The 24,523-nt window shown below is 35.1% G+C and overlaps 1 protein-coding gene across 5 annotated transcripts in view; it reads right to left on the bottom strand.

Annotated features, from left to right (window-relative positions):
* Nucleotides 1–24,523, bottom strand: part of GPCPD1 (glycerophosphocholine phosphodiesterase 1) — a 50,047-nt gene that overhangs the window by 13,103 nt on the left and 12,421 nt on the right. For 4 of the 5 annotated variants that reach the window (XM_047852002.1, XM_047852004.1, XM_047852003.1 and 1 more), the window contains 11 exons: nt 19,157–19,232; nt 17,243–17,284; nt 15,243–15,366; nt 11,163–11,394; nt 9,119–9,281; nt 8,670–8,802; nt 7,869–7,923; nt 5,340–5,432; nt 2,609–2,686; nt 1,839–1,878; nt 388–449 (listed from right to left, as the gene is read on the bottom strand). In XM_047852002.1, the coding sequence (XP_047707958.1) occupies nt 388–449; nt 1,839–1,878; nt 2,609–2,686; nt 5,340–5,432; nt 7,869–7,923; nt 8,670–8,802; nt 9,119–9,281; nt 11,163–11,394; nt 15,243–15,366; nt 17,243–17,284; nt 19,157–19,232 (1,098 nt within the window). The remainder of the gene's footprint in view (nt 1–387; nt 450–1,838; nt 1,879–2,608; nt 2,687–5,339; nt 5,433–7,868; nt 7,924–8,669; nt 8,803–9,118; nt 9,282–11,162; nt 11,395–15,242; nt 15,367–17,242; nt 17,285–19,156; nt 19,233–24,523) is intronic. The other variant, XM_047852005.1, reaches the window with a different exon arrangement.

Consider the following 24,523-nt stretch of genomic DNA (forward strand, 5'->3'; position numbering starts at 1 on the left):
CCTCCAAGTGAGCCAGCCAGATGCCCCAGGAACAGTTTTAAACATTGTAAAAATACCTCTCCCACCATCACATGTCCCTCTCATCCCTTTTTTCTGTGCCTTCTATTTCTTGTTTATATACAGAAATGTGTGAATTTCCTATTCTTACCAAATTAACCCATTGAGGTGAGCATTTTTATTCATTTGAGCAGGTGAATTATTCTTAAAAAAAAAAAAAAAAAAAGGATAGGTACACAAACCAAAAATGTATCTTCTCTAAAAAGAATCAATAACAAGTTTTTATAAATGTTGTCCTTGACACAGCCTTGTTAGTGCCCAAAATAAATTATTCAAGTTATAACAGAATGAATGAAGTAAGTCTTGTGCTAGTTTTCCTAAGAAACTTACCATCTTAAGAGAAGGAAATGGCTGATTTTCAGAAAAAGAATTTTCTTCCTCAACCACAGATTCTGAAATTTTAAATTATAAAAACTCAGTAGATAAAATACCATTTTATCACTAAGATCTTTTCCTAAACTCTTAGGACAAAGAAAGAGATGTAGAGGTAATTAGGAGATCCTTTTTATGCAGTATTTTTTGAAAGCTCGTATATTTATTATGTTTATAAAACCTCCATTTTGAAATAAGCATCCTTTATGAAGACTAGTTTGCAACATTTCATAGAAACACCAAGTTTGAGAGTCCAACAGTGATTATTTCTTACTACTTTTACAAAGTAGTCACCAGCAGTGATTAGTTATTTCTCAATGGAATTAAAGAGCAGGGTCCTCTTGCTAAGGCTTCTATTTGAAATATCAAAATCAGTTTAGAAGCTAGAAATTAAGAGAATCTAAAGCTACCATTGTGCTTTTGTTACCACTACCATTTAATTCAAATTTTATCTCAAAACATGTAAGAATTTTTTTCCAAGAGGGCAAAAAAATTTAATATCCAACTTTTCCTTTCTTAAAAAAAACAAAAGTGTATTACAAAGACTAAAGTCATATAATATTTTCCACGTAAATATTAAGCAATACTAATAAATTAAATGAATAAAATATATTTTATTTTTAACAGTCATGAAATAGCTACAAAGCTTAGAAAGTCCTATCTATGCTCTAGGGATACACTTCGGTCTTTAGCACTTCACAATTTCTTCATAAAGGCATTCCAACTATCCTGTTATCACCACTGCAAGTAAACATCTAACGAGCACCTACTATATACAGAGCACTGTAAGTGTCTCAGGGAATACAAAAACATTTTTCCCCACCCTAGAGAGGTTTACATTCTAGTTGAAGAGACAGGACATGTACAGAATAAAGGGTTAAAAAAAGGATCCACTAAATCTCAAATGAATGACACAAACTATAAAGTTCTATGAGAGTACAAAGTGGAGTTACAAAGGGATTCCACAGGCAGGACAAGCTTTGGGGAAACTGAGGCACAGAGTGGTTAAAGTAACCTGTCCAAGGTTACAGTAGGTAAATATTAGAACTGGATTCAGACTCCTGGTTCTGGAGCCAGCTTCTATACTTGATTTTTCCTCTATTTTGTCATGGTTACAAATGTTTAGAAAGAGAAAAGAAAAAGAATGTTTAGAAAGAATGATAGGTACAAAATCATAAAGAACTTTGATGATCAAGCTAAGAAAACTCATAACAGTAAAAACATGTAATTACTATACACACGACATAAATGCATTTGAAAATATACGTAAAGACCTCATATCTATAAAACTATTTAGATAGCCCAGTATTATACACATTAAAATGACCAACAGTAGTTAAAAAGAATAAGGAAATACCATATATATGTTAACTATGAAATGAAAACAGCACTTCCATATCGGTACATACCTTTCAGATCTTTAGATTTCAGTGCAGTCACATGGGCGAGCTAGAAAACACACACACACACACACACAAAATGCAATTGGAAAAAAGTCTTAGTTTATGAAGGTGTATGGTTAACAGAACTGTAACTTGAAAAGCTAGCAAGTTAAAGAAAACTGTAAAATGTAGAATTATTAGTAAGAATAATCACTAACAACTGTATATATTTCATATGTGCATACATACACATAAGATCATGATCAAATACCCAAGTAGGGGAGAAGAATATAAATAAAAATTCTTAAGAAAGTGTTTATATTCAATCAACCATTTATTTAGGTATCTAACGAGAACAGGAAGAGTCATCATATAAAATTACATGGTATAAAAGATACACAAAGCTTAGATAGTAACAGAAATATAAAAACCAAGGACAGGATAAAAGGCCAACTGTAAAATAAAGACAGTTAGATAAAGAAGGGCTAATGCCGACCAGAGGCGACCTGAGACTACGAATGAGAAAGAAGGGCTAGCCCTTATGGTCTACCTACAAAGGATTAGAGCCAAGCCCCTTCACATATGCAGAAACAGTGGGGTCCACGGAAACTGTTAGAGAAGACAAATGGATTAGCACAAACCCATTTTTCCTAACAGAACAGAAAATCAAAGCATACGCTCTATACATGTTGAATATACAGTCATCTCCATGCACAAAGAGAACACTACCATAAACAAATAAGTATAAATCATTCTAAAACTGAAAGATCATTTACACTGTATGCTATTGTGACTACCTTTAACAACTGGAGTTGGTCAAATGTTAATTCCTTTACTGGAATTTCAAATAATTCAACTGGATCAGCATCAAATTTCTAAAAAGAAAATAAAGAGAAAAATAAGCCTCAAATTATTACTTAATGTTGACCCTAGTCAGACCTAACATCCTAACTTAGTGAATGATGAGAATAATTGTTCAGTGGCCACAGTGAGCCCATGTAGGGGAGCTCCTCTCTTTTAGCACCACCTTCCAGCTCTTAAATTCTGGCTTTTGTTTTTGATGTAGGTGGGAGTGCCTGGAAGAAAATAACAGCTGGGGGGAGGATAGGGCCCTGAAGACACAGAGAACAAAGCCAGAAATCAGTTATTTTCCCCTACTTCCTGTCATTCTGTTCACATTTTATTTGACCTATATATCCATGTTACATGACTACACAATCAACATGTACAAGTACTATGTGAGGATTAATTTCTGTCAGTAAATTTCTAAACTTTTCTCAATCTTTCATACTTAAGTTGGTTAAAAATAGCCACAGAAATCAATGGTCACGGGAAACAAATGTCTGATTAGCGCTAAGCAGTAATATGTAATAGGAACTCTAATCTATTATGTTTTCCCCATGAGCAAATGTTTTATATTTTAATACCATATCATATGTCACATTGTTTAGGCATGAGTTAATGGACCACCAATAAATCTTCAACAAATATGCTAAATCCTTTACATGTATATTCATTCATGTACATATGGTATGAAGCCATGTATGCATAAAGCTTTTCTAGAAGGATACAAAATAAACTATTAAGAATAAGAGAGTGTGACCAAGGAAAAAGGGGAAAAAGGAAGGCTTACTCTTCATAATCTTTTGCAGTTTTTTTTTAAGTTTATTTATTTTGAAAGGGGGGGGAAGAGAGAGAGAGAGAGAGAGAGAGAGGGAGGGAGGGAGGGAACACAAAGCAGGCTCTGCACTGTCACCACAGAGCCCAAAGCAGGGCTCAAACTCACAAACCGTGAGATCACGACCTTAGCTGAAATAAAGAGTCGGACACTTAACCAACTAAACCACCCAAGCGTCCCTTCTGCTGTTTTATAATGAACATGAATTTATTTTATGAAATAAAACTTGCTTAAAGTACTTGCTTAAAGTACTTACTTAAAAATTAAAACTAAAAATACATACAATTTGATACTTTCATTCCCTAACTCATCATCCAGGTTCAACTGAAGAGCAAGACAAAATCTGATTAACAATAGGATCAGTAATACTCTTCAGGTAACTCTCACAGATTTTTAGAAATTACAGCTGGATTCATTAACCTCCATCTTGGTTACTAAGATCTTTAGTTCTCCATTCCTTCTTTTTCTATTTTGCACTGATTTTTTCCCCCATGGCAAAACCATCTGCTCCTTTTCTACTAAGTTATATTTTACCTCTATCATCTAAACAGGTGCATATATATCCTCCCCTCCTTCTCCTAATACCATTTCACAGAAACAAAACCATGCTTTTCTATACATCATACTAATCCGAATCCCCATGACTGATTCGAATTCACGAGTAGGCAGAGCCAGGTGCCTTGCCATATCCACATATACCACAACAATAGTGTCTGGTAGAACATCATACATGATAGCAAATTAGCCTGAACTTTAAATCATCTCAACAGAAAATGATACTCAACAATTTTAAAGAAAATGGCAAATGATCCCTCCTAGTTTAAGTCCTTAAGAAATCACTTAATTGGTATACTAAAGTTTAAGCACTATGTAATTATCAATTACATTTACACAATTACAATTTTTAAGAAACTATATGGATTTTCAAATCTTCTGGACTCTATCCTCCACCATGCCATTCTCCATTCTATCTCCACTCCAGTCCAGGCATACTGTACCTCTGGCCACATTACCACTCTCCCTGTCTCTCGTTTCTGTCCTCTTAAATTCCCCTTATATCAAGTACTTACACCGGGAAGTTTAGTTCTGAACATTTCCCTTCCTGGCTCAAAAGTCTGTCACATCTCCCCAGCTCTTAGGTCTACACCCCATTACTGAGGTCCTCCACTATCTGGATCCAAAGCATTTTTCCACTGTGGCTCTTCTCATTTTGCCAAATCATATTAGCATATTAATTTGGGAAAAAGCTGGAGGCAGAAACAGAAGGGAGCCTAGAAAATAGACACTATAAAAGCTTCCTCTCTTGCTTCAATACAGGAACAGTGGCAGACTGACATAAAAGGCACCTGGAGGGGCGCCTGGGTGGCGCAGTCGGTTAAGCGTCCGACTTCAGCCAGGTCACGATCTCGCGGCCTGTGAGTTCGAGCCCCGCGTCAGGCTCTGGGCTGATGGCTCAGAGCCTGGAGCCTGTTTCCGATCCTGTGTCTCCCTCTCTCTCTGCCCCTCCCCCGTTCATGCTGTCTCTCTCTGTCCCAAAAATAAATAAACGTTAAAAAAAAAAAAAAAAAAAAAAAAAAAAGGCACCTGGAACGTCCTTTTGTTAGATAACAGAAAAAAGCAAATTGAGCAGTGCAGAGATCCTGCTCTAGGGAATTATTATTCCTGTCTCCTCACTCTCTTGATGTTGCAAAAGCTTGACAGAGGAAAGAATTGGTAGTAATCAACTAAGAAAATGAACTGATCAACTCTACTTAATAAATAACTAAATATATACATATACATAAAACCAACTTTCTAGTGTTCAAACCTAAGTAACTCTAAGAGTTAAAAATGAAGGAATTTCAACATACCTTTTTCATTGTCAAACAACAGGTGAGATCATGATACACCACAGGCACAAAATCTTTTGAAAGATGTACATCAAATTCTACAAAGGCTGCACCCTAACAAATAAAGGAAACAGGGATTTGAAAAACACTACCTGGCCCACAATACATCCAAAATTACAAGGATGTAAAAAATTTACTGTTCACTATAAACTTACAGACTTGTACATAAAAACAAAACAAAAAAAACTCCTCATGAATTAATGTTATACTTCAAGCTTTTTCTAAAAACTAATTTCTTCTCTGAAAACAATTTTAAGTATTTACTTCATTGTGATAGCATAGCAATTTTTTCCTGGCAAAAATATGGGCACTGATCTTCTTGAACACATCCCAGGGCCACTCTGTGGCAACGGCCGGCCTGTCACCTCCACCACTGCTATTAGCAGAAATGGAGTCCATCAAGAGCCAAAAGTACAGGGCCAGCTGGTGCCTTCTTGCCCCTAGGTCCCAAAGCTGGACAGCTGGCCCTTGGAGATGAGGAGGGAAAGGAGTAAACTGCCGTGCCTTAGCTCTGCTCCCTGCTGAACATGAGCAGCACACCTTCCAGCCCTTCCAGGCAAAACCCCAGAAGCAGCGTCAAGAGGAAAGGATGGTGCTGCTGAAAACACAGAGAGCAGCAATGGGGTCAAGAACTGCACCGCACAAGCCCAATCTTCGGACAGAGCCGCAACAGGATGGAGGACGACAAGAATGAGTTAAGGATGCATTTTTCCAAGTCGGACCCACTCTGACATAAGAATTAACTCAAATAAAGCTGAGAACATAAACTGACCCACAAAGGTGTGAGTTCACTGAAAGAAAGCCAGTTGGGATCAAAGGAAACAAGGTCTGAGAATTCTGTTCGATATTGCAGCCCAAAGAAGTGCTGTGTGGGGACGGATGATACACTTACACCCCTCCCCAAGCTTTAGGTCACGGAGGGTATTCAACTTGTGAGCACATGTGGATCCCAGACTAGAATCGAAGGAGCCCATTTCCTTAATGACTTCTGAAGCAGGAAATAAGTTTACCTTCTTCTAGTATTGTAAACAAGACAATAACACAAACCTTTTCTACCGAAGAGAACAAACCCAAGCACCCTTAAATAATTACAAAAATTAAACGAATTATGTAGCTCTTTAGTTTAAATGTTTAACTTTACAGGATCACCATCCTTCAGGAAGATAATTTTACCAAGTGATAAAACTTGATCCCAAAATCCATGTGTGAGTGAGCTCTAAGAAATAAGCCAATAACGTACCAGAACCTCTACAGGGATATGTGTAACATTAAAACAAATAAGCCATTAATAACTTGCATATGGCATTCTGAAATGTGATCAGCATGAATTACAAAGGATCTCATCAGAACATGGAAGAAAAAAAGGCTTAATGACATTCTCTCTCAAAAAGCATGGAGACAGCTAAAGTTCCTTAACAGGGATCTTCACGTACTTACAGCTAATAAACCAATGTTTAGAACAGTTAGCTACAATGAACTAAAACTGGTTCCAAATGATGAACTAGAGCCCAACATACTCATAGATTTAATATAATCCTTTCAACACAAAGACAGAAGTGTCCACTATTAATATTTTTAAACATTAAAATAATTAATGTAAGATGTAATGAACTATAAAATGCAACATTTATATACAACTAAAAGGGGAAAAAATGGTGCCAAACCATGATGCAAGGTTAAGAAAGTTGTAAAACCCATACCCATTTTAGAGATGCTAAAATATGAAAAAGTATGTCTTAGAATAAGTGTGCTCATATAAGTGATAAAGTTAAACATCTCTCTGATCAAGTTTACTTGCTGAACTCTTTTTTAAAAGGCAAAGTTTAAGGCATGTGGAGGACACTGTGGGGAAAAAAATGATAATAAGAGCATGAGATGGTCCTCCGTTTTCACCTTAGCCTAACTTGGGAGCATGAGGCCTTTTAGTCAGGTACAGGGCAGCAGGGAGCCACAGGGGAATCTCAGGTTCTTGATTAAATATGTCAAGTTGCAGTTGCTGGAAAAAACTACAAGCTAAAAAATGGACACTTTATAACTGGATAAATTTCTTAATTTAACATAATTTAACTAATCAAGATGGTATGCAGGATATAAACTGACAGACTTAAATGTTAACTTTATAAAACCACTATCAAATCCTTCTATAAGCATTATTTCCAAAGTATCTCAATGAGCACATTACTGAGTTAATGAAAACAAATGCTTACTGGGGAATGTTTTCCTTGCCCCCATCACTCAAAACTTGTAACCTCAAACAGAGATGCTAATGATTCCATTGTTTTCATGCCAATCTTCACCAAGAATCTAAAAACAAATGCTTAGAGATACTTTATCTTCACTTAGATATACATTCAGAAGAAGCATACAGTTTCAACCTACTTAACTTTTTTAAGCTACTAATGGAAGAGACTCCCCAGGCCCACATTTCTCTACTTTCCTACCTTTGGACCAATATTCCCAAGTTGTTTAAAAGAAGAGAGAGTCACTTACATGACTAGCAGCATTTCTCAAAGAAGCAATAGTATTCTCTTGAACTTTAGCAAGCCTGAAAGAGAAGAACTATATATAGTTATCATCCACTATAGAAAAGACAAAACAAATGTGATAAGCCAACTCTATCTTCAACAATGGAAACAGTTCTTATCCTGTTTTGAGGCTACTTCTGCCACCACCAAATTAAGATTGTGACCATCACTTAGTTGGTGTATGCATTTATTCCATAAATGCGAGCTCTAATGATTATAGGTATTTACAAGCTTAATACAAACATCCCACACCCACGCACACCTCCCCAAGTGAGTTGACCTGTCAAGGAAAACAATCTTGCAGCGACATGAAGTATGAGAGACGCAGATACTTGCTCCTTGCAATGGTGCCTCAGAGGACTTAAATATTGGCAGACCAGGGGAGTGGGGAAAGGCTGACACCCAGCAGGGCAGAAGTATGTAAATGATACTGAGAATAGGTGAGGAAACTGAGCCCCAGAAAGGGAAGCATGCCAAAAGCTGGGATCACAACACACAGACTGAGGTTTGGGCGCCTCCCCGCATCAAGCTTTCCTGGATTTCTCTTGTTAATGTCCCTCTCGACATCAGTTCAGCAGACATTAGATTAACCAGATAGTCTTAGGAGAGAGTCTCCAATTAATTTGAATTGGGAACCCTAATCACCAAATTACATTAAATCCCAGGTAATAATAAAAGGCTCATTTGACCTTTAGTGGGCCAAACCAATGGAACCTTACCATGCATAAGCTACCAAATGCTAATACCACTCAAATAGTCAACCTACTGAGCAGTTGTTGTAGAATTCCCTGCACCACGATGTCCAACATCCAATGGTGTTCTTGGCTTCCAATACTTGGAAAATGAAGATTTCATATCACAACTGTATCCTGGTAATGGCTTAATAATTATATAGTCAACTTTCATAGAAAAAAAGGGGAGAAACAAAGACAAAGATGATTAAAAAGGCCACGATGAACATTTAAATGGCACTACATTTCAATACCAATCAAACCAACTTTATCTCTATCAAATAGAAAATAACAAGTCAAAACTGATTCAAATAAAGCTTCCAGAAAATGTAATTGATGCCCCTTATTACTATAGTAGTAAATATTCTAAAACAAATTATTAATTTAATCACCACCATTCGCAAAAGCTCAATTTGACCCTAGCTAAAATTTGAACTTAATCTTTGCTCATTTGTAAAGGGACCCTCTGCTTCTCCAGGCTTACCTCTCACTTTGCCTATTGTTTTTCTGGAATTTCTGCTCATGATGGGAAGAGTGAGAATTCCAGCACTCTTCCCACTCTCAGCAATGGTGGATGATAAGAGACATGCTGTCCCCACGTGTCCAGGAAGAGCATCACCCTGAACTACGTGTTCACTGAGATCTTCCTGGAAAAAAAAAAAAAAAAAAAAAAAGAGGTATGAATTCAATTTCTTATACTTCAATATTTTCCATTAATTCAGAACCTATGGAGGAAGATCCATAAAATATGAATCAAACTTATATTCAAGTAATTCAGATAGCTTCTTTGTAATATAAAAGATACATTTTCTTTTAATATATAATATTTTAAGATTTTATATGGTACTTGATTAGTTGTAACTGTTGATTTGCACTTCTGATCCTCTAACATGTATTAGATGAATTTAAAACACTGACGAAGTTTCTAAGTACTTTTACATTCAAAGACTAATAAGTATCTGTAGTGGGCTGTTAATGTGTATTATATTCTCTAAAAATGAATCCACACAGGTGACATAAAGGGATAGTTAACTCTCTAGGAAACTGAATACTCACTTTGAGATTACACTGGATATTTTATCAGCCTAATCTATGAAAGAAATAGTATTTCCAAAACTGCTCACCAAATGAAAAGGAAGTTAGGATGTTCAAGAGAGTATTAAAAGGTAGGTCCTGAAGAAATAAGGAAACAGTCAACCAAAACCTCACATTTTTATAATAAAGTCCCACAGATCTTATTACTTAGGGAACACTGAATCAGAGATTTTTTTTAAAAATAGAATTCTTTATTGTAGTTTTTTGAAAGGAACACTTTAAATCCCATACAATGCAAGGTAGCCAAAATGCCAGTTGCAACAGCTATGCATAAAGACTATTAAAACTTGAAGACTATAATGATTTTAATTATGGGTAACAGGTGCTACCTGCGAGCTTAAATCCATTCTGTATTCTGCTATTTTCACAAAACTGTGGTTAGGTGCTCTAATCTAATGGAAATGGGAGTACAAGTGACAAAGAGCAAGAGTGTCAGGAGAGCAGTACACATAACTACTAGCCAGGCACAATAAAGCAAGGACCTCAGTGGAGGACCCCGCATGACTTGTGGAGAGGAGAGCACCTGTACAGCCAGCAAGCCAGAGAGCTCTAATGTTGAGAGTCACAAGCAGCTCTAGAAAGCTGGTAGCAGATTCTAAACAACCTGGCACAATTTTCACAGTAACTATGTTTTACTACATATTTATAATATCAAGTAAAGTTGCAAAAATGAGTTCACTGTTATGATGCATTCTTATAATAAAATGCCTCAATAAACCACAGACTACAGTCATAAAGAGGACACAATCATGCTGGTTACACTGGGTTGCCCACCAATAGTTATACAGTCTGCTTGTCCCTCTATTTACCCTTAGCGGCTCCTTTGGATATTATTCATTTACATTTAGAACAGGCACAGGGGCACCTGGTTGGCTCCATTGGAAGAGCACGTGACTCTTGATCTCAGGGTTGTGAGTTCAAGCACCATGTTGGGTGCAGAGATTACTTAAAAATAAAAAATTCTTTGGGGCGCCTGGGTAGATCAGTGGGTTGAGTGACTCTTGATTTCAGCTCAGGTCATGACCTCATAGTCTGTGAGATCGAGCCCTGAATCAGGCTCTGTGCTGACAGTGCAGAGCCTGCCTGGGACTCTCTCACTCCCTCTCTGCCCCTCTCCCTTGCTCCCTCTCTCAAAATAAATAAAACAAAACAAAACAAAAAAGAATAAAAAATAAAACGTTAAAAATCTTAAAAAAAAAACAAAAAAACAGGCACTTACATTGATGTAAAACATCAATTCAGCTGAAATTCTTTTTATAGTACTTGAGTCTATCAACTCCAAGTTTTTTAAGCCTGCTAAAATGTATAGAATAAACATCTAAAAAGATGTATGATCATGGGTTTACACAAATCAGACTACAAAAATTAAAACATATAAAAATAAGCCCATGCTTGCATTCTTTCTCAATCCCCTCAGTGAAATAATCACTTACCTCAAAAAAATCAAATATTAGTTCCAGGTTATCTGGTTCCATTGTCTGTATGCTGTACTCTGTCCAACGATCGGGCTGTAAGCCATACCCACACTCTGGCTGCGAATGCCTGCACTTGAATTCATTGTCGCTTATTAAGGATATCTCCAGGCTGTTGGACATTTTGTGAAGAACAGTAGGAGACACCCTATCATCGTCATCTTCTTCCAAGCCCTCTAGTGTCAACTTTACCCTACATGAAAGGAAAAAATAATGAAATGCAAAAAACAAAAATGGAAGAGGAAAACTCATATAAATGTTACCTAAATGCTAAATTCAAAAGTGTTCCCTGGGGGCACCTGGGTGGCTCAATTGATTAAGCCCCTGACTTCGGCTCGGGTCATGATCTCGCGGTCTGTGAGTTCGAGCCCCGCATCGGGCTCTGTGCTGACAGTTCAGAGCCTGGAGCCTGCTTCAGATTCTGTGTCCCCCTCTCTCTCTGCCCCTCCCCCACTCACACTCTGTTTCTCAAAAATGAATGTTAAAAAAAATGTTTTTAATTAAAAAACAAGTTTTCCTTGAATATGCTAATTCTTTAAATAACACAAATACCATATTATATAAGACTGCATCATACTACAGGTTATGGCATTAGTTGTTTCATAAAATACTAATGTTTTTATCTACATATGTTTCTGCAAAGTATTAAAAAAAACAAGATACATGCTCATTATGCCTGAAGTTGTTTTCATTGTTTTTTAAAAAACTGAATCTACAGAGGCATTTACTATTATCTCATTTATAACTGGCCATGTCAAATTCTTCTGAAATGTCTTACTAAAGAACATACGTATAAAACAAGCATAAAATTGAACCATATTGTTAGTGTACATTAAAAGACTAGAGTTGGAGGCTGTAAACTAAAACTTTTCTCTTTTCTTCTACCTTATCCACAGTGAGTCCAGGTACTCTGGGAAAAGTACATTATTAAGGAAAAATATTGTATTAAATCTATTTGTGTGTATGCATACTTTTTACATGTGTTATGTATTTATATTTATGTGCTTTCTAAATGAAACAAATGAACAAAAAACAGACCAAGAGTCTAAAACTTTTTATAGGCTTCAAGCAATGAAAACAAAGATCAAACTGTCTAAGCCACAGAGCCACAAAAACCAGTCTCCTCCCAATGAGAAACAATTACTTGCATAGCATACTTGTAATGCCAAAGAGTCAACTCAATTCTAGAATATTTCTTGCACCAATTGAAATGTACATAGATTAGGAGCGGCTGGGTGTCTCAGCTGGTTAAGCGTCCAACTTCAGCTCAGGTCATGATCTCACAAGTTCAAGCCCCACATCAGGCTCTATGCAGATAGCTCGGAGCCTGGAGCCTGCTTCAGATACTGTGTCTACCTCTCTCTCTCTCTCTGCACCCCTCCCCCAGTCGTTCTCATTCTCTCTCTCAAAAATAAACATTACAAAAGAAAAAAGTGTACATAGATTAAACAATTATAAACTATGAACATAGAAGTGATGTTACCTGCTGTATAGAGTAACAGTTAAGGTATGAAAACTTTTCACTCTAGATTTAAATGAGATCTGATAACACAAATAATGGAACTGTATTAGTGGGGCCTGCTCTCTCTACATAACCTACTGCCTACAACCACTGCTGAGGCCCAAGGTCTCTCAGAGGGTATATCTACACAACTCAATTAGCAATACTGTTCTATAATCACACAGTAAAATCAAGAGTAGTATTTTAATAGAAACAAAAATCATCTTTTCTCAGAAGTCTAACTCTTAAGAGTTCTGGACAACTGACTCTATTAGTTAGCCTGAAGGAACAAACATTCTCTACCAGGATATATGAAAAGAGATCACAACTGCATAGTAATAAGTGGGCAAGAAAGGCATAAAGATTTTTTAAAAAATGACTATTAGGGCACCTGGGTGGCTCAGTCAGTTGGGTGACCGACTTCACTCAGGTCATGATCTCACAGACTGTCAGTTCAAGCCTCATGTCAGCCTCTGTGCTAACTGCTCAGAGCCTGGAGCCTGCTTCAGATTCTGTGTCTCCCTCTCTCTGCCCCTCTCCTGCTCACTTTCTGTCTCTCCCCTTTCATAAATAAACATTAAAAAAAATAAAATAAAAATAAAAAATGACAATTTTGCTAACAGCAATGTGTTTTAGCAAAAAAAAAAAAAAAAAAAGTTTTAATAAAATAAAAATTTTCAAGTTTAAAGGGATCCATGAAAGAATTTTAGTCATTTATGTTAAAGGTTTTCTTTAAGTAGCTATATGAAGGTTATAATCGGTCATAAAGAGACACTGCTTTCCCCTTATTGATGAAGTCAAATAAAAGAGAAACTTGTATTTAAAACTTAGTGATAATGAGACAGAACAACATGTCTAGTGTTTTACTTAAAATGTACAAGCTTTTGGGGTGTCTGGGTGGCTCAGTCAGTTGAGTGTCCAACTTTGGCTCAGGTCATGATCTCATGGTTCGTGAGTTCAAGCCCTGCGTGGGGGCTCTGTGCTGACAGCTCAGAGCCTGGAGCCTGCTTCAGATTCTGTGTCTCCCTCTCTCTCTGCCCCTCCCCCACTCCCGCTCTGTCTGTCTGTCTCTCTCTCTCAAAAACAAATAAACATTAAAAAAAAAAGTGTTAAAATGTATAACCTTTGCTAGATTTTTAAAGTCCTGATATTCTTGCAGGTAAATTTATTTCCTATGCCATGAGGGTTTAGTCTATCACTAATATGAATTGGGGGGTGGGGGAAAGGTGGTCAGAACAAACACAAATTTCTAGTTATGCAGAATTTTTTTAAGTTTCTTTTTTTTAGTAATCTCTACACCCAGCATGGGGCTCTAACTCAGGACCCTGAGATCAAGAGTCACGTACTTTTCCAACTGAGTCAGCCAGGTGTCCCATACACAATTATTTCAATAGGAATCAGTTACTTAATTAGTAGAGCCCACCAAAGTATGGTTATACAAAAAGATTCCAATATAAGCCTGAGTAACACAATAATATATACAAATACTCAAAGTAACTTCTACATAAACAAGAATGGTATAGGACTCCGTATGCATTTGCAATCCAAGCAGAACCCCAACCATTAATTATCTACTAATTTCTTTAAAAAAAAAAACAAAAAAACAAAAAAACAAATTTTTTTTTTTTAATGTTTTTGAGAGAGCAAGTGAGCTCGAGCAGGGGAGGGGCAGAGAGAGGGGGAAACACAGACTCTGAAACAGACTCCAGGCTCCAAGCTGTCAGCACAGAGCCCAACGCAGGGCTCAAATGGCAAGTTTAAATACTGCAACACTAAGAAATTTTAAATAGTAGAAACTACAAAGATACATACACTTGGAAATCACTTATCTATATAAAACCAAAATTTTCTGGTTTCAAATTTAGCAGTTAAGACCAAAAGAAGTGGGGCACCTGAGTGGCTCAGTTGATTAAGTGTCCAACTTTGGCTCAGGTCATGATCTCATGGTTTGTGGGTTCAAGCCCCATGTCGGGCTCTGTGCTGACAGCTTGGAGCCTGGAGTCTGCTTTGGATTCTGTGTCTCCCTCTCTCTCTGCCTCTTCCCTGCTCATGCTTGGTGTCTCTCTCTCTCTCTCTCTCTCTCTCTCTCACACACACAAAATAAATAAACATTAAAAAAAAAAAAAAAGACTAGTATGTTTAACTGTAACAATCTGAGTCAGGGAGGCAGTTCACTCTTACAAGACCCTTCAATTAGAAAATGTAACATTATCTATAAGTGTGTTATGTTCTTAGTTTATACACTTAAAGGCTAAAAATCAAATGGGTCAGGGGCACCTGGGTGGCTCAGTCAGTTAAGTGTCCACCTTTGTCTCAGGTCATGATCTCTGGCTCATGAGTTTGAGCCCCATGTCGGGGTCTGTGCTGACAGCTCAGAGCCTGGAGTCTGCTTTGGATTCTGTGTGTGTCTCTCTACCCGTCCCCCTCTCATGTGCGTGCACTCTCTCTCTCAAAAATAAACATTAAAAAAAAAAAAAGAAAAGAAATCTACAGCATTAGTAAAAACAAATGGTCTAAGTAACATATACACATTGCAATACCTAAATCTAGATTTCTTTAATTTTTTCTTTGTTATTGAGACAGGAGGTTTTTCAGAATAATGCAAACGTAATCTTATTTCAGTCTGACATGTCAGCCATCCAGAATCCAGAGTTTCAACACCATCTGGCAGAGTAAATATGAAAACAGTAATTATTATACATATGTTTTGAAGCAATCTGTTAAGTACAACACACGTTGATAATTCTAGTTCATATTCACATTTTAATACACTCAAGTTATATATCACTGGAAGTTCTCTCCAAAGCAAACATAGAGATAGTCTTAAATTTATCACTGAAAAACACTTTTATATTAAGGGGAAAAAAGTTAAATGAATATTAACAACTAACCATATGTAACAACTTACGTAAATTAAATTTAAACTTAAGTAAATTCTCACTGAATCCATTATCGAAGTTATACAAATCTATTTCTGGAAGAATATATGTTCCAAATATCTCTAACCTAGCAGCTGTTTCACTGGGGATCACACTTGCAAGGCTTCACATGAGCTATGCAGGTGAAACTACTCATATCACTACAGCTGAAGCTTCAAACATGAGAAGGTAAGGACAAAACTGTGAGTGAATTATGTATTCTCACATTTATATTTTCTGCCATAAATAAATTGCATGATCATGGTAACACTGTGTTAGCATTATTTAACTTAAAATTTCTTGCTAACATATGTAATGAAAGTTTCATAAATACCAGAGAGTTACCAACTGTTCTGAACGTGAATTGTTTTTGTTTTGTTTTGTTTTTTTATCAACAGGACTTGAAAAAAAGAAGAAACCTTTTCCTTTAGGTATAACTTTAAAAGGTTTAATAATTTTCAAATCTTAAAAATAAAGAGAAACCATTATCCTTTTTAATTTTAAACTCTTCTCAGAAATGGACAAAGTTGGAGAAATGGCTTTTCATCCTAAAAGCTAACTTAAGCTGAGTTTTAAGAGAATAACAACTACAAAGGAGGAAAGAAATGCCATGCATTTATAACTACACATAGTAACTAACATACAATAGAGGAATGTAATGTCATGCACTATAGTTAAGGACATGAGAAAACTACTCCATAAACCAAGCTCTCTAAAACATGTGACATAAAAATATAATCTTTCGTAAATAAAGAAGACAAGACTCTAAAACACTACATGCTAAAGCTATTCAAGTATTTTAGGCTACCTTACAATGTAATATAAATACTGTAATCCCAAATAAAATTAAGGAAAAGAAGTTAAATTCCTATCCAAATACTGTCAAAGCATGTATATTTTTGAAATGCATAAACACAAGTACCTAGGATCAGCAATTTATCTCTGGTTCACAGTCACTGCAAGCACACATTCTGCTCACCCCCCCCCCCCCCCCTTCTATCTTTGACTTCTACAGTATAGGTTCTAAAATAAAAATGCAGTTTAGCATGATAATGCTATTATACTGTGAGAATTCCAGTCATTGAAGACAACTTAAACCCTCAGGATGAAGTATTTACTGAAGCAAAAAAATATATGAATGGGTAACATTTTCAACATATTCAGAAGAAAAAGCGTTGTCTACTATACTATAAGTTAATTGTTAAAAATCTCAGGAGAATTACTGGAACATTTTGTTTAATCTGGATCTTACTGTAAATGCATATACACATACACAAAATGCACAAGCTTAGCTGAAGAGTTTGGATTGTTTAGAAACATTAATATCAAACATAAATGTCAAAAAGTGATGATATATTAACAGTTAGGTATAATACTTTCAAGTTAAGTACATTAATTCATATACCCAAAGTCACCAGTCAAATAAAAACCGAAAGGATAAAATTTTAAAGTTTAAGAATTATATTGGAAACTATTACTTAACAGAATGTACTTGTTTCTTGGATCTAGTCTCTGTTTTCAATATCATGCTCTGTCATAGTTCCCTGTGCTGTTTCTAATGAAATGTAAAGTAACATCTCAATTATCAGTAGTAAAGATCTTCAAAACTCAGTCTCACTTACTGTGGATTCCAAATTGTCCGTCGTCAATAATAATTTCACTTTCTAGAATTGAAGGAAAATAAAAAAAAACTTAAAATTCATGATGTATACAGATTGAACAACTGAGAAATCACCCACCTTAAGGATTTTTAAAAATATTAAATCTAAAATTTACAAGCAGCCCAAAGTGAATAAGCATATTTATTGTAGCCCTCAATAAAGAATTCCCTTTTAAGGAGACTCTCAAACGGTAAAAGTGCTTACAAACTTGGTGATGATTCATGGTGTTACAAGAAGAGAAAGAAAACTCCTCAGAGAGGTGCTCTGGAGGCTCTGGGGCAAACCTCTGCACCCACCAATTTATGAGACAGGCTGCTGGACAACAGTATCTCCCGGCTGATTGTTTAAACCAAAGGTCTTGGCACAATTAAAATGCTTATTCTTATGTAGTGCATATTCTGAACTTATCTAAAAGGTAATTCTCCTCAAACCCCAACTATTCTCTATAGCCGGCTACAAGCTTTACAAACAGCACAAACTTACCTGCGTATACAGAGCTGTGAGGAACTACCAAAAGAATAAGTGCTAGCACATTCCCTTCTAACAGAAATTTCAGCTAAGTAAGAAAAGCTGGTAAGCCCCACCCTCTTGAGTAAAACGCTATCTCCCCTTCTACTTCCTTTCCCAGTTTTACGATAAACATAAGTCTGATATATTCCTTAAAATGTGTGATAGTTTCCAATAAAGATTCTTGGTAGACTTCACGCAGCTCTTAAGTTTAGAAGTTATGTTTTCTAAAAGTATAACATTAATTTTTAGAAGACCAGAAACAAACATCTCACTTCTCACAATAAGTAAATATATATTTAACGGCAAGATGCTTCCAAACGCAAATTATTTTTTAATCTTTAATACCTAATTATTTTCCAACCTCAGTATGGGACTATTATAATTCTAAAGTACACTATCACGAAAATTCTAAATATACTATCAAAAATGTATTACAACAAAAAAAGAAAATCCAATAAAGAGGATGGAATGAAATATCTGTTTAAACAAAGATGTGCCCTTGCCACAGGCTAAAGCAGGATCTCTCACTACTTTCTAATCTAAGATAGCTACTAGCAAGCCATTTATTATCTTTAAATGCTAATTCTCTCTAGAAACTAAAAGACACAGTTTTCAGCACTGAGTCAATTTACAGATGAATCCAAGTGGGGAATTTACGTATGTGAAATGAACTTCAAATTTTATAATCTCAGTATGGAAAAGGAAATTCAAAAATACTTGTATGAAGAGAAATGCCATTTTTAGGCACAAGAAAACTGAATGATGTTTAAAAAACAAAACAAAACTGATTATCCATTTAAACATAGCCAGCAGGTATTTAAGTAAATTAGGAGGAAAATACGTCTGCTACCACCAAGAAATCTGAATGCGTTCATACAAGCTTATTCAAGTACTTACTAGTTAAAAACAAAACAAAACAAAACACAATAAATAGGATAACTTATTCTACTGCTCTTACTATTCAAAGTTAAAAATTTAAGAATCTTTGTTTTGGATTAATTCTTTCCTCAAATGTTCTCTGAAGCTCTCTGAGCAAATAATCAAAGCCATGGATGCTCAGTCAAGAAGAATGGTATTTTACAAACTCTGTAACTACTCCAAATGAAAATAAATATTCCACAATAAATCAATCTAACCACCCCCCAAATAACTTGGCAAGCATTTCTAACAAAGTTTATAAAGAAAGGCAATTAAGAACTGTTTAGTTTTAAAAGATCCATGATATGCTAAGTGAAATTTGCAGTACTGACAATGCATTGACCTTAAACTTTAGAATAAAAATTTATTAAATCCCACTAAGCCATTGTGCAGCATATTAGTAACTTTAATGCATATGCCTCAAACAGATGCAGTTAATGCCCATACCTAAAGGGGTTATTGATCGTGGTTGTAGATGAGTCTCCCACTTGTGAACTATGACTTGGCATGGACCACCGATAGTCTGCAATTTAAAAGTTAAACGTCTGCAATAATTTCTTAGATCTTATTTTCTACCCATGACTCCATTAGATGTTTGTGGCCTAAGTCTTATACTAAATATGAAACCAAGAGATTCATCTTGTTATTTATCAATGTTATATGCCAGAAATCAGGAATGTACCAGGTCACAAAACATGATGAGTGCTGGAAGAAAATGAGGGTGAGGCAGTAAACAGAGAAAAATGAGATGAAACTGGCACATAAAACCATCTTAACCTTATTCTTAAATCTGCCTACAATATTCAAAATATTTTAAAAGAAATTTTCATCTTTAGCTGATGTTCTGTCTTAAGTTAAACTAACACCAAATATAATTTAGGCTTGGTTATGTCAGCAGTCAAGGAATAAAGTAGCTCATCTTAAGTAACTCTCCAAGTGTTTGGAAAGAGCCTAAACTCTGTGATAGTAGGAACAGTAGGTGCAAGTACTTCAGGATCAACGATCACAAGTTACTCAAGAAACTAGAGGGCATAATAAAGTGCTTTATTATAGTAAGTAAATAGCAAGAAGAACATAAGATTTCTCATAGAAACCAGTGTTTCTAAAAGCACAGAAAACCCTAAAATAGAAGACATGTACATGAGTAACTTTGAAGAGTAAGTTTGATAAAAGGGGAACTAACATCTAGTTTTACTCTATGCCTTAGAGTTTATAAACTCATACAGTGTGACAACTAATATTGTCTTCTGTTATCAAGCTCTTACTAAAAAAAGAAAATAAAGCTTTATGTGTTAATATCTACAGCAATTAAAAAAAAAATGAACTATCAACACCTAAAGGCCTGAAGTACTGTTTCCTAATTTCCCTCTAATTAAAAAAAAATTGACTAAACTTATGTGCCAAAACCCTTAAGTACACATTTTAGAAGCAAAATTTCAAACTGTAACTTTATAAGGTATTTTACATTTCTCTTCTTTTCACATCTTCAGAAGACATTTAATAAAATATAAAGAAGCAAAAAGAAAAAACAAATCATTCATTATCATACCACTTAGGGATAATCACTGTCATTGTTGTCATACATAATCTTCAAGCCCTTTCCTAAGCATACTCTTAAAAAGCACAGAACATACAAGTTTCTCTCTATATACTGTACACTTTTAGATAACATTAAATACTCTTCTATATCATTTTACAGAATTTCAATATTGATGAGTATTAAATGTGCCAAATGAGAACAAATGAGCATGAGACAAATTAGGCACAGAAAATAAACACAAGAGATAATTCTGCCACTTAAAAATAACCAGAGGTTGAAATCTTTTTTAAAACTTGCAAACCTTTGAACTTGAAAACTAAAATAGCATTAGGTATTCATTCAAATCATTAATGCTGGGATAATATAGCAAATCCTTATTTTCTCTAGCTGAATACCTCCCTGTTTTAAGGGTTCACTTATGAACTGGTAGACTGGGCAGATATTCGTGAATTTTTTTTTTTAATGTGAAACTATTCATCTTAAATATGAATTTCATTTCCACTAAAAAAATAAAAAATAAAAAAAAGGAGATACATTTAACTCTACATCCGCTAGACATTTTTTACTACAACTTTTCCCTATCACATTTTTCTGTATTTGTGTTTTAAACGTCAAACTTTCTAATCCTCAAAAGATGATGCAAATGTATATATCAAAAAAGGAACAATGTTTCTTAGCAATAAACAGCAGCCAGAAAGATCTAATGTATTCCCTTCCTCCATTCTTCTCAGTTCCCCTGCATGCCCTCCTTCCCAGAAAATAGCCTCTTTGCTACAAAGATGGTGCAATCTACAGTCTTATAGAAGTTACTAAACCACAGGTGACTTCAAAGGGTGCCAGGAACATAATATTAAATATCAGCAGGGATAAGAAGTGGATAGAAGAGTTTGTTTTTGTATTAATTCAGGTGTGTGTGTGGGGGGGGGGGGGAACTTTACAAAGTGTTAGCTACAATATCTACATTTAATCACGTAAGAATAGCCCTATGGATAAAATATATATGATAAAGGACATATTTTAATAATACGTTAATAACTCCATCCTCATCTGCTTTAGTAGCAAACCACTACTCCCAGCATAAAATAACCTAGGCTTGACAGAATGGACCATTTGAGGAGCAGTCCAAAGAGCTGATTCAACAGGTGACTTATTGTGTATACAAGTGTTCACACTACAAATCCATGTTGGTTGGTACAATAAAATGTTACAAGATAGAAAAAAATCCACCAAGTTCCAAAATACACTGAACTTTCAAAATTGTTGTGGCTACTTCATTAAACTTTAGAAGGTAATCTTAAATTTTAGCTTACTGAAATTCTTAAGAAATTTAAGACTTAAGCACTGGGAAATTAAAAATCTCAGTAATGACCCCAAAACATGCATCTTTTTTAATATGCTAACTGTAATAAACTCATTCTTCAAGATCTGAAAAAAAAAAAAAGAACAGTTCCATTCTGTAAAAGGCTGCCACAATTTTAAGTACTTTGGAGTCAAGTGTACGTGGATCTTTGAAGAAAAAAATAACATCATCAGTCCAAGACAGTATTCCATTGCTGATAGTTGTTTCACAATTTAGCATATATTAAATCAGATAGTTGCTGAAATGTTTCCAAACATACATATTAACAAAAATACCAATAATCTATTTCTGAAAAGAAAGAAAAAAGTATAATGACTGCTTTCTTAAACAGTGACTGACACCAGTCAGCAATATCAAAAGCATGGAGAGAAACAACACACAGACTGAGGTTTTTGGTCTGTTTTGTTCTGAACAAACCATGTAGCAAAATTATCAACTAGTCATGCAATATCGCTGCTTTCAAATATGAAAAATGCAAATGTAAACTTCTGAAACTTTATTGACTATTGTTTTTCCACATTTTGAAAAATCAAAAAAAAAAGATGCATATAAAAAGGGGTTCTGAGCAATTTTTATCTATGATGGCAGAGGCTAGACCTATAGCTATTTAATAATTATTTTTAATAAGACCAATAGGAAAATGGTCACCTAGGTAAGTAAGCATGAAGTGAAGAAAGCGAGGCAGACAGACATTTCTGAGATGGTTCAAATTTGAGGTTAACAGGTGAAGGTATTTCACATCCAAGAAAATTTTATTAAGAAAACTACTATACAAAACAAGAATCTGGGCTACTGCAAAAATAAACAATCGGGTGCCTATCACAGAGGATTCTTTTGTTACAGGATTTAAACAAAAATCAAGGGAGATTAAGAACAAAGTAAGAGATTGTAACGACCTAATTATGAGTAAACATTAACACCTATAAAAATCAGAAGGAGATGAGTTGCTGAAAAATAGCTATTTCCACTGAAATGAAAGAAAAATCTCTAAGACAATATAATAAAAAATTGGGTAATATTTCAGTATAAGGTTACATTCCTAATTCCAGCCACAAATATAGAGGGACAGACATGGATAAAAAAAATGTTACATGTTCACTGAAAAATCATCTTAGGTGAAGATGTGAAATTAATGGACCATCTGCAGACTCACACCCGTGTTTTCATTCCAGGAATATCTACCACCTTTGTGTGCTACGTTTAAGGTAATATTTTGATTTGTCACTTATGACACTATTTTAAAATTCAACATTATTAACATGTTATTAGAATTCTACAAAGTAAAAGAGAATAGCTAGCCATGAAAAATTGAGAGAAAACGGATTTCAAGACTCTTAACCTCTAATCTAAAAGGAATATGCTACAAAGAGCAAAAATGGACGAAAAAGCATGAATGGTAAAATTTTATTTATTTGCAATAAAATTTTAGCAATGGAAGGGACCTAGGAAATCTATAGTTCAAAGCCTTTCATTTTATAAATAAGGAAACTGAAATATGAAGGTCAAGTGACAAGATCACAAGATTTCTAGCTTAGGCTCTACAAATGCTTTGGTAGACTACCTCCTAAAACTTGTGACTCAGCAAAATTAATCTCATTACTCATTTCAGATTTTCAATGTTTCATAATTACTTTGCTTTCCTATCATCCTTTATATGCATAAAATATATATCCCAATAGCTTGTATCATTTTACAGTGTAAGGCTCTTTGCACATTAGTTTTATCATTTGACAATGCACAATGGAGACAAAGTTTCATAATTATTTCTATTTAAAATGTTTCACTTAAAAAGCGCCACCAACTTTTAAAAGAAAGGAAGTGTCACTTTAAGCTGGCATGTGGGGAAAAAAACCCTGTAGCTATATGCATGGGATTTTATGTAGCTATTTACTCTAGTCCATGAAAAACATACTTACCATGGCAGCCCCTGCATCACACGGTACATGTGTACACGATACAGAGCACCTACTTAAAGAAACACACTCACCAACACATACTGTGAACTTTTGCAAGTATTACAAGGGGAAAAACTTGTTTTTTACTGTAAGCAGACTTCTTGCCAATTTTTTCAGAAAGGCAATTTGGACTGATTTGCTGCTTTTGGTTACATTTTTAATGAAGAGGAAAAATACTGTAGGTTGGCTTAATTTGATCCATGTTGACAATAGTCTTACTTTAGAAAACTACACCCAAAAGACTCATGATTTTTCTTGTCCAAATACCCCTGTAAGTAAAATTTAGTTGATTTCACATATTACAAATTTCACATACCAGGATCCTCAAATAAACCTTCGATGATACGAGTGTTATGACCTACTGTCCCTGCACAACTGTTCAATTTATACCAAAAAACTTTGCCACAATGCATAACCCCTATGCCAAATAAACGATCTTAAGTCATTAAAATGAGACTATTGTCAAGATAAGCCAACACAATGATCAACCATAATGTAGTTTTAATTACTGAGTATTTACAATATATTCTTGGATTAAGAAACGTAATAGGTGCAAAAGACAGCTGAAGTGGCTTTGTCAGTTTTCTTTTCTGTAATGGTGGCTAAGAGAATGAGCTAACAGTGGCTGCTTGCATTTTTTCACATGTAACAAGTATTAAATGATCCCAAAGGGAAATAAAACTTTTAAAAAGGTTATTCCATGTTTTGCTTCCTAGACTCCTGCCTAAACCCCTGTTCACATGCAGCCCAAGTGTGCTCAAAGATAAAAATCTGAAGGAAAAGAATCCTTTCAGGAAATAAGCATCTTTAAAATAAGAGGGAAGAATCAATTTTTTTTTCTTTTCCAAATATGAAAACAATCCCCAAATAATAAAACATTGTGAGCAAGCAGATTAGGTTTAACAGATATTCCAAAAGCCTTCAGAAAAGATCCTAATCTATCAACACCATTGTTGAAA

This window comes from Prionailurus viverrinus, chromosome A3 (assembly GCF_022837055.1).
Source record: "Prionailurus viverrinus isolate Anna chromosome A3, UM_Priviv_1.0, whole genome shotgun sequence".
NCBI lineage: Eukaryota > Metazoa > Chordata > Mammalia > Carnivora > Felidae > Prionailurus > Prionailurus viverrinus.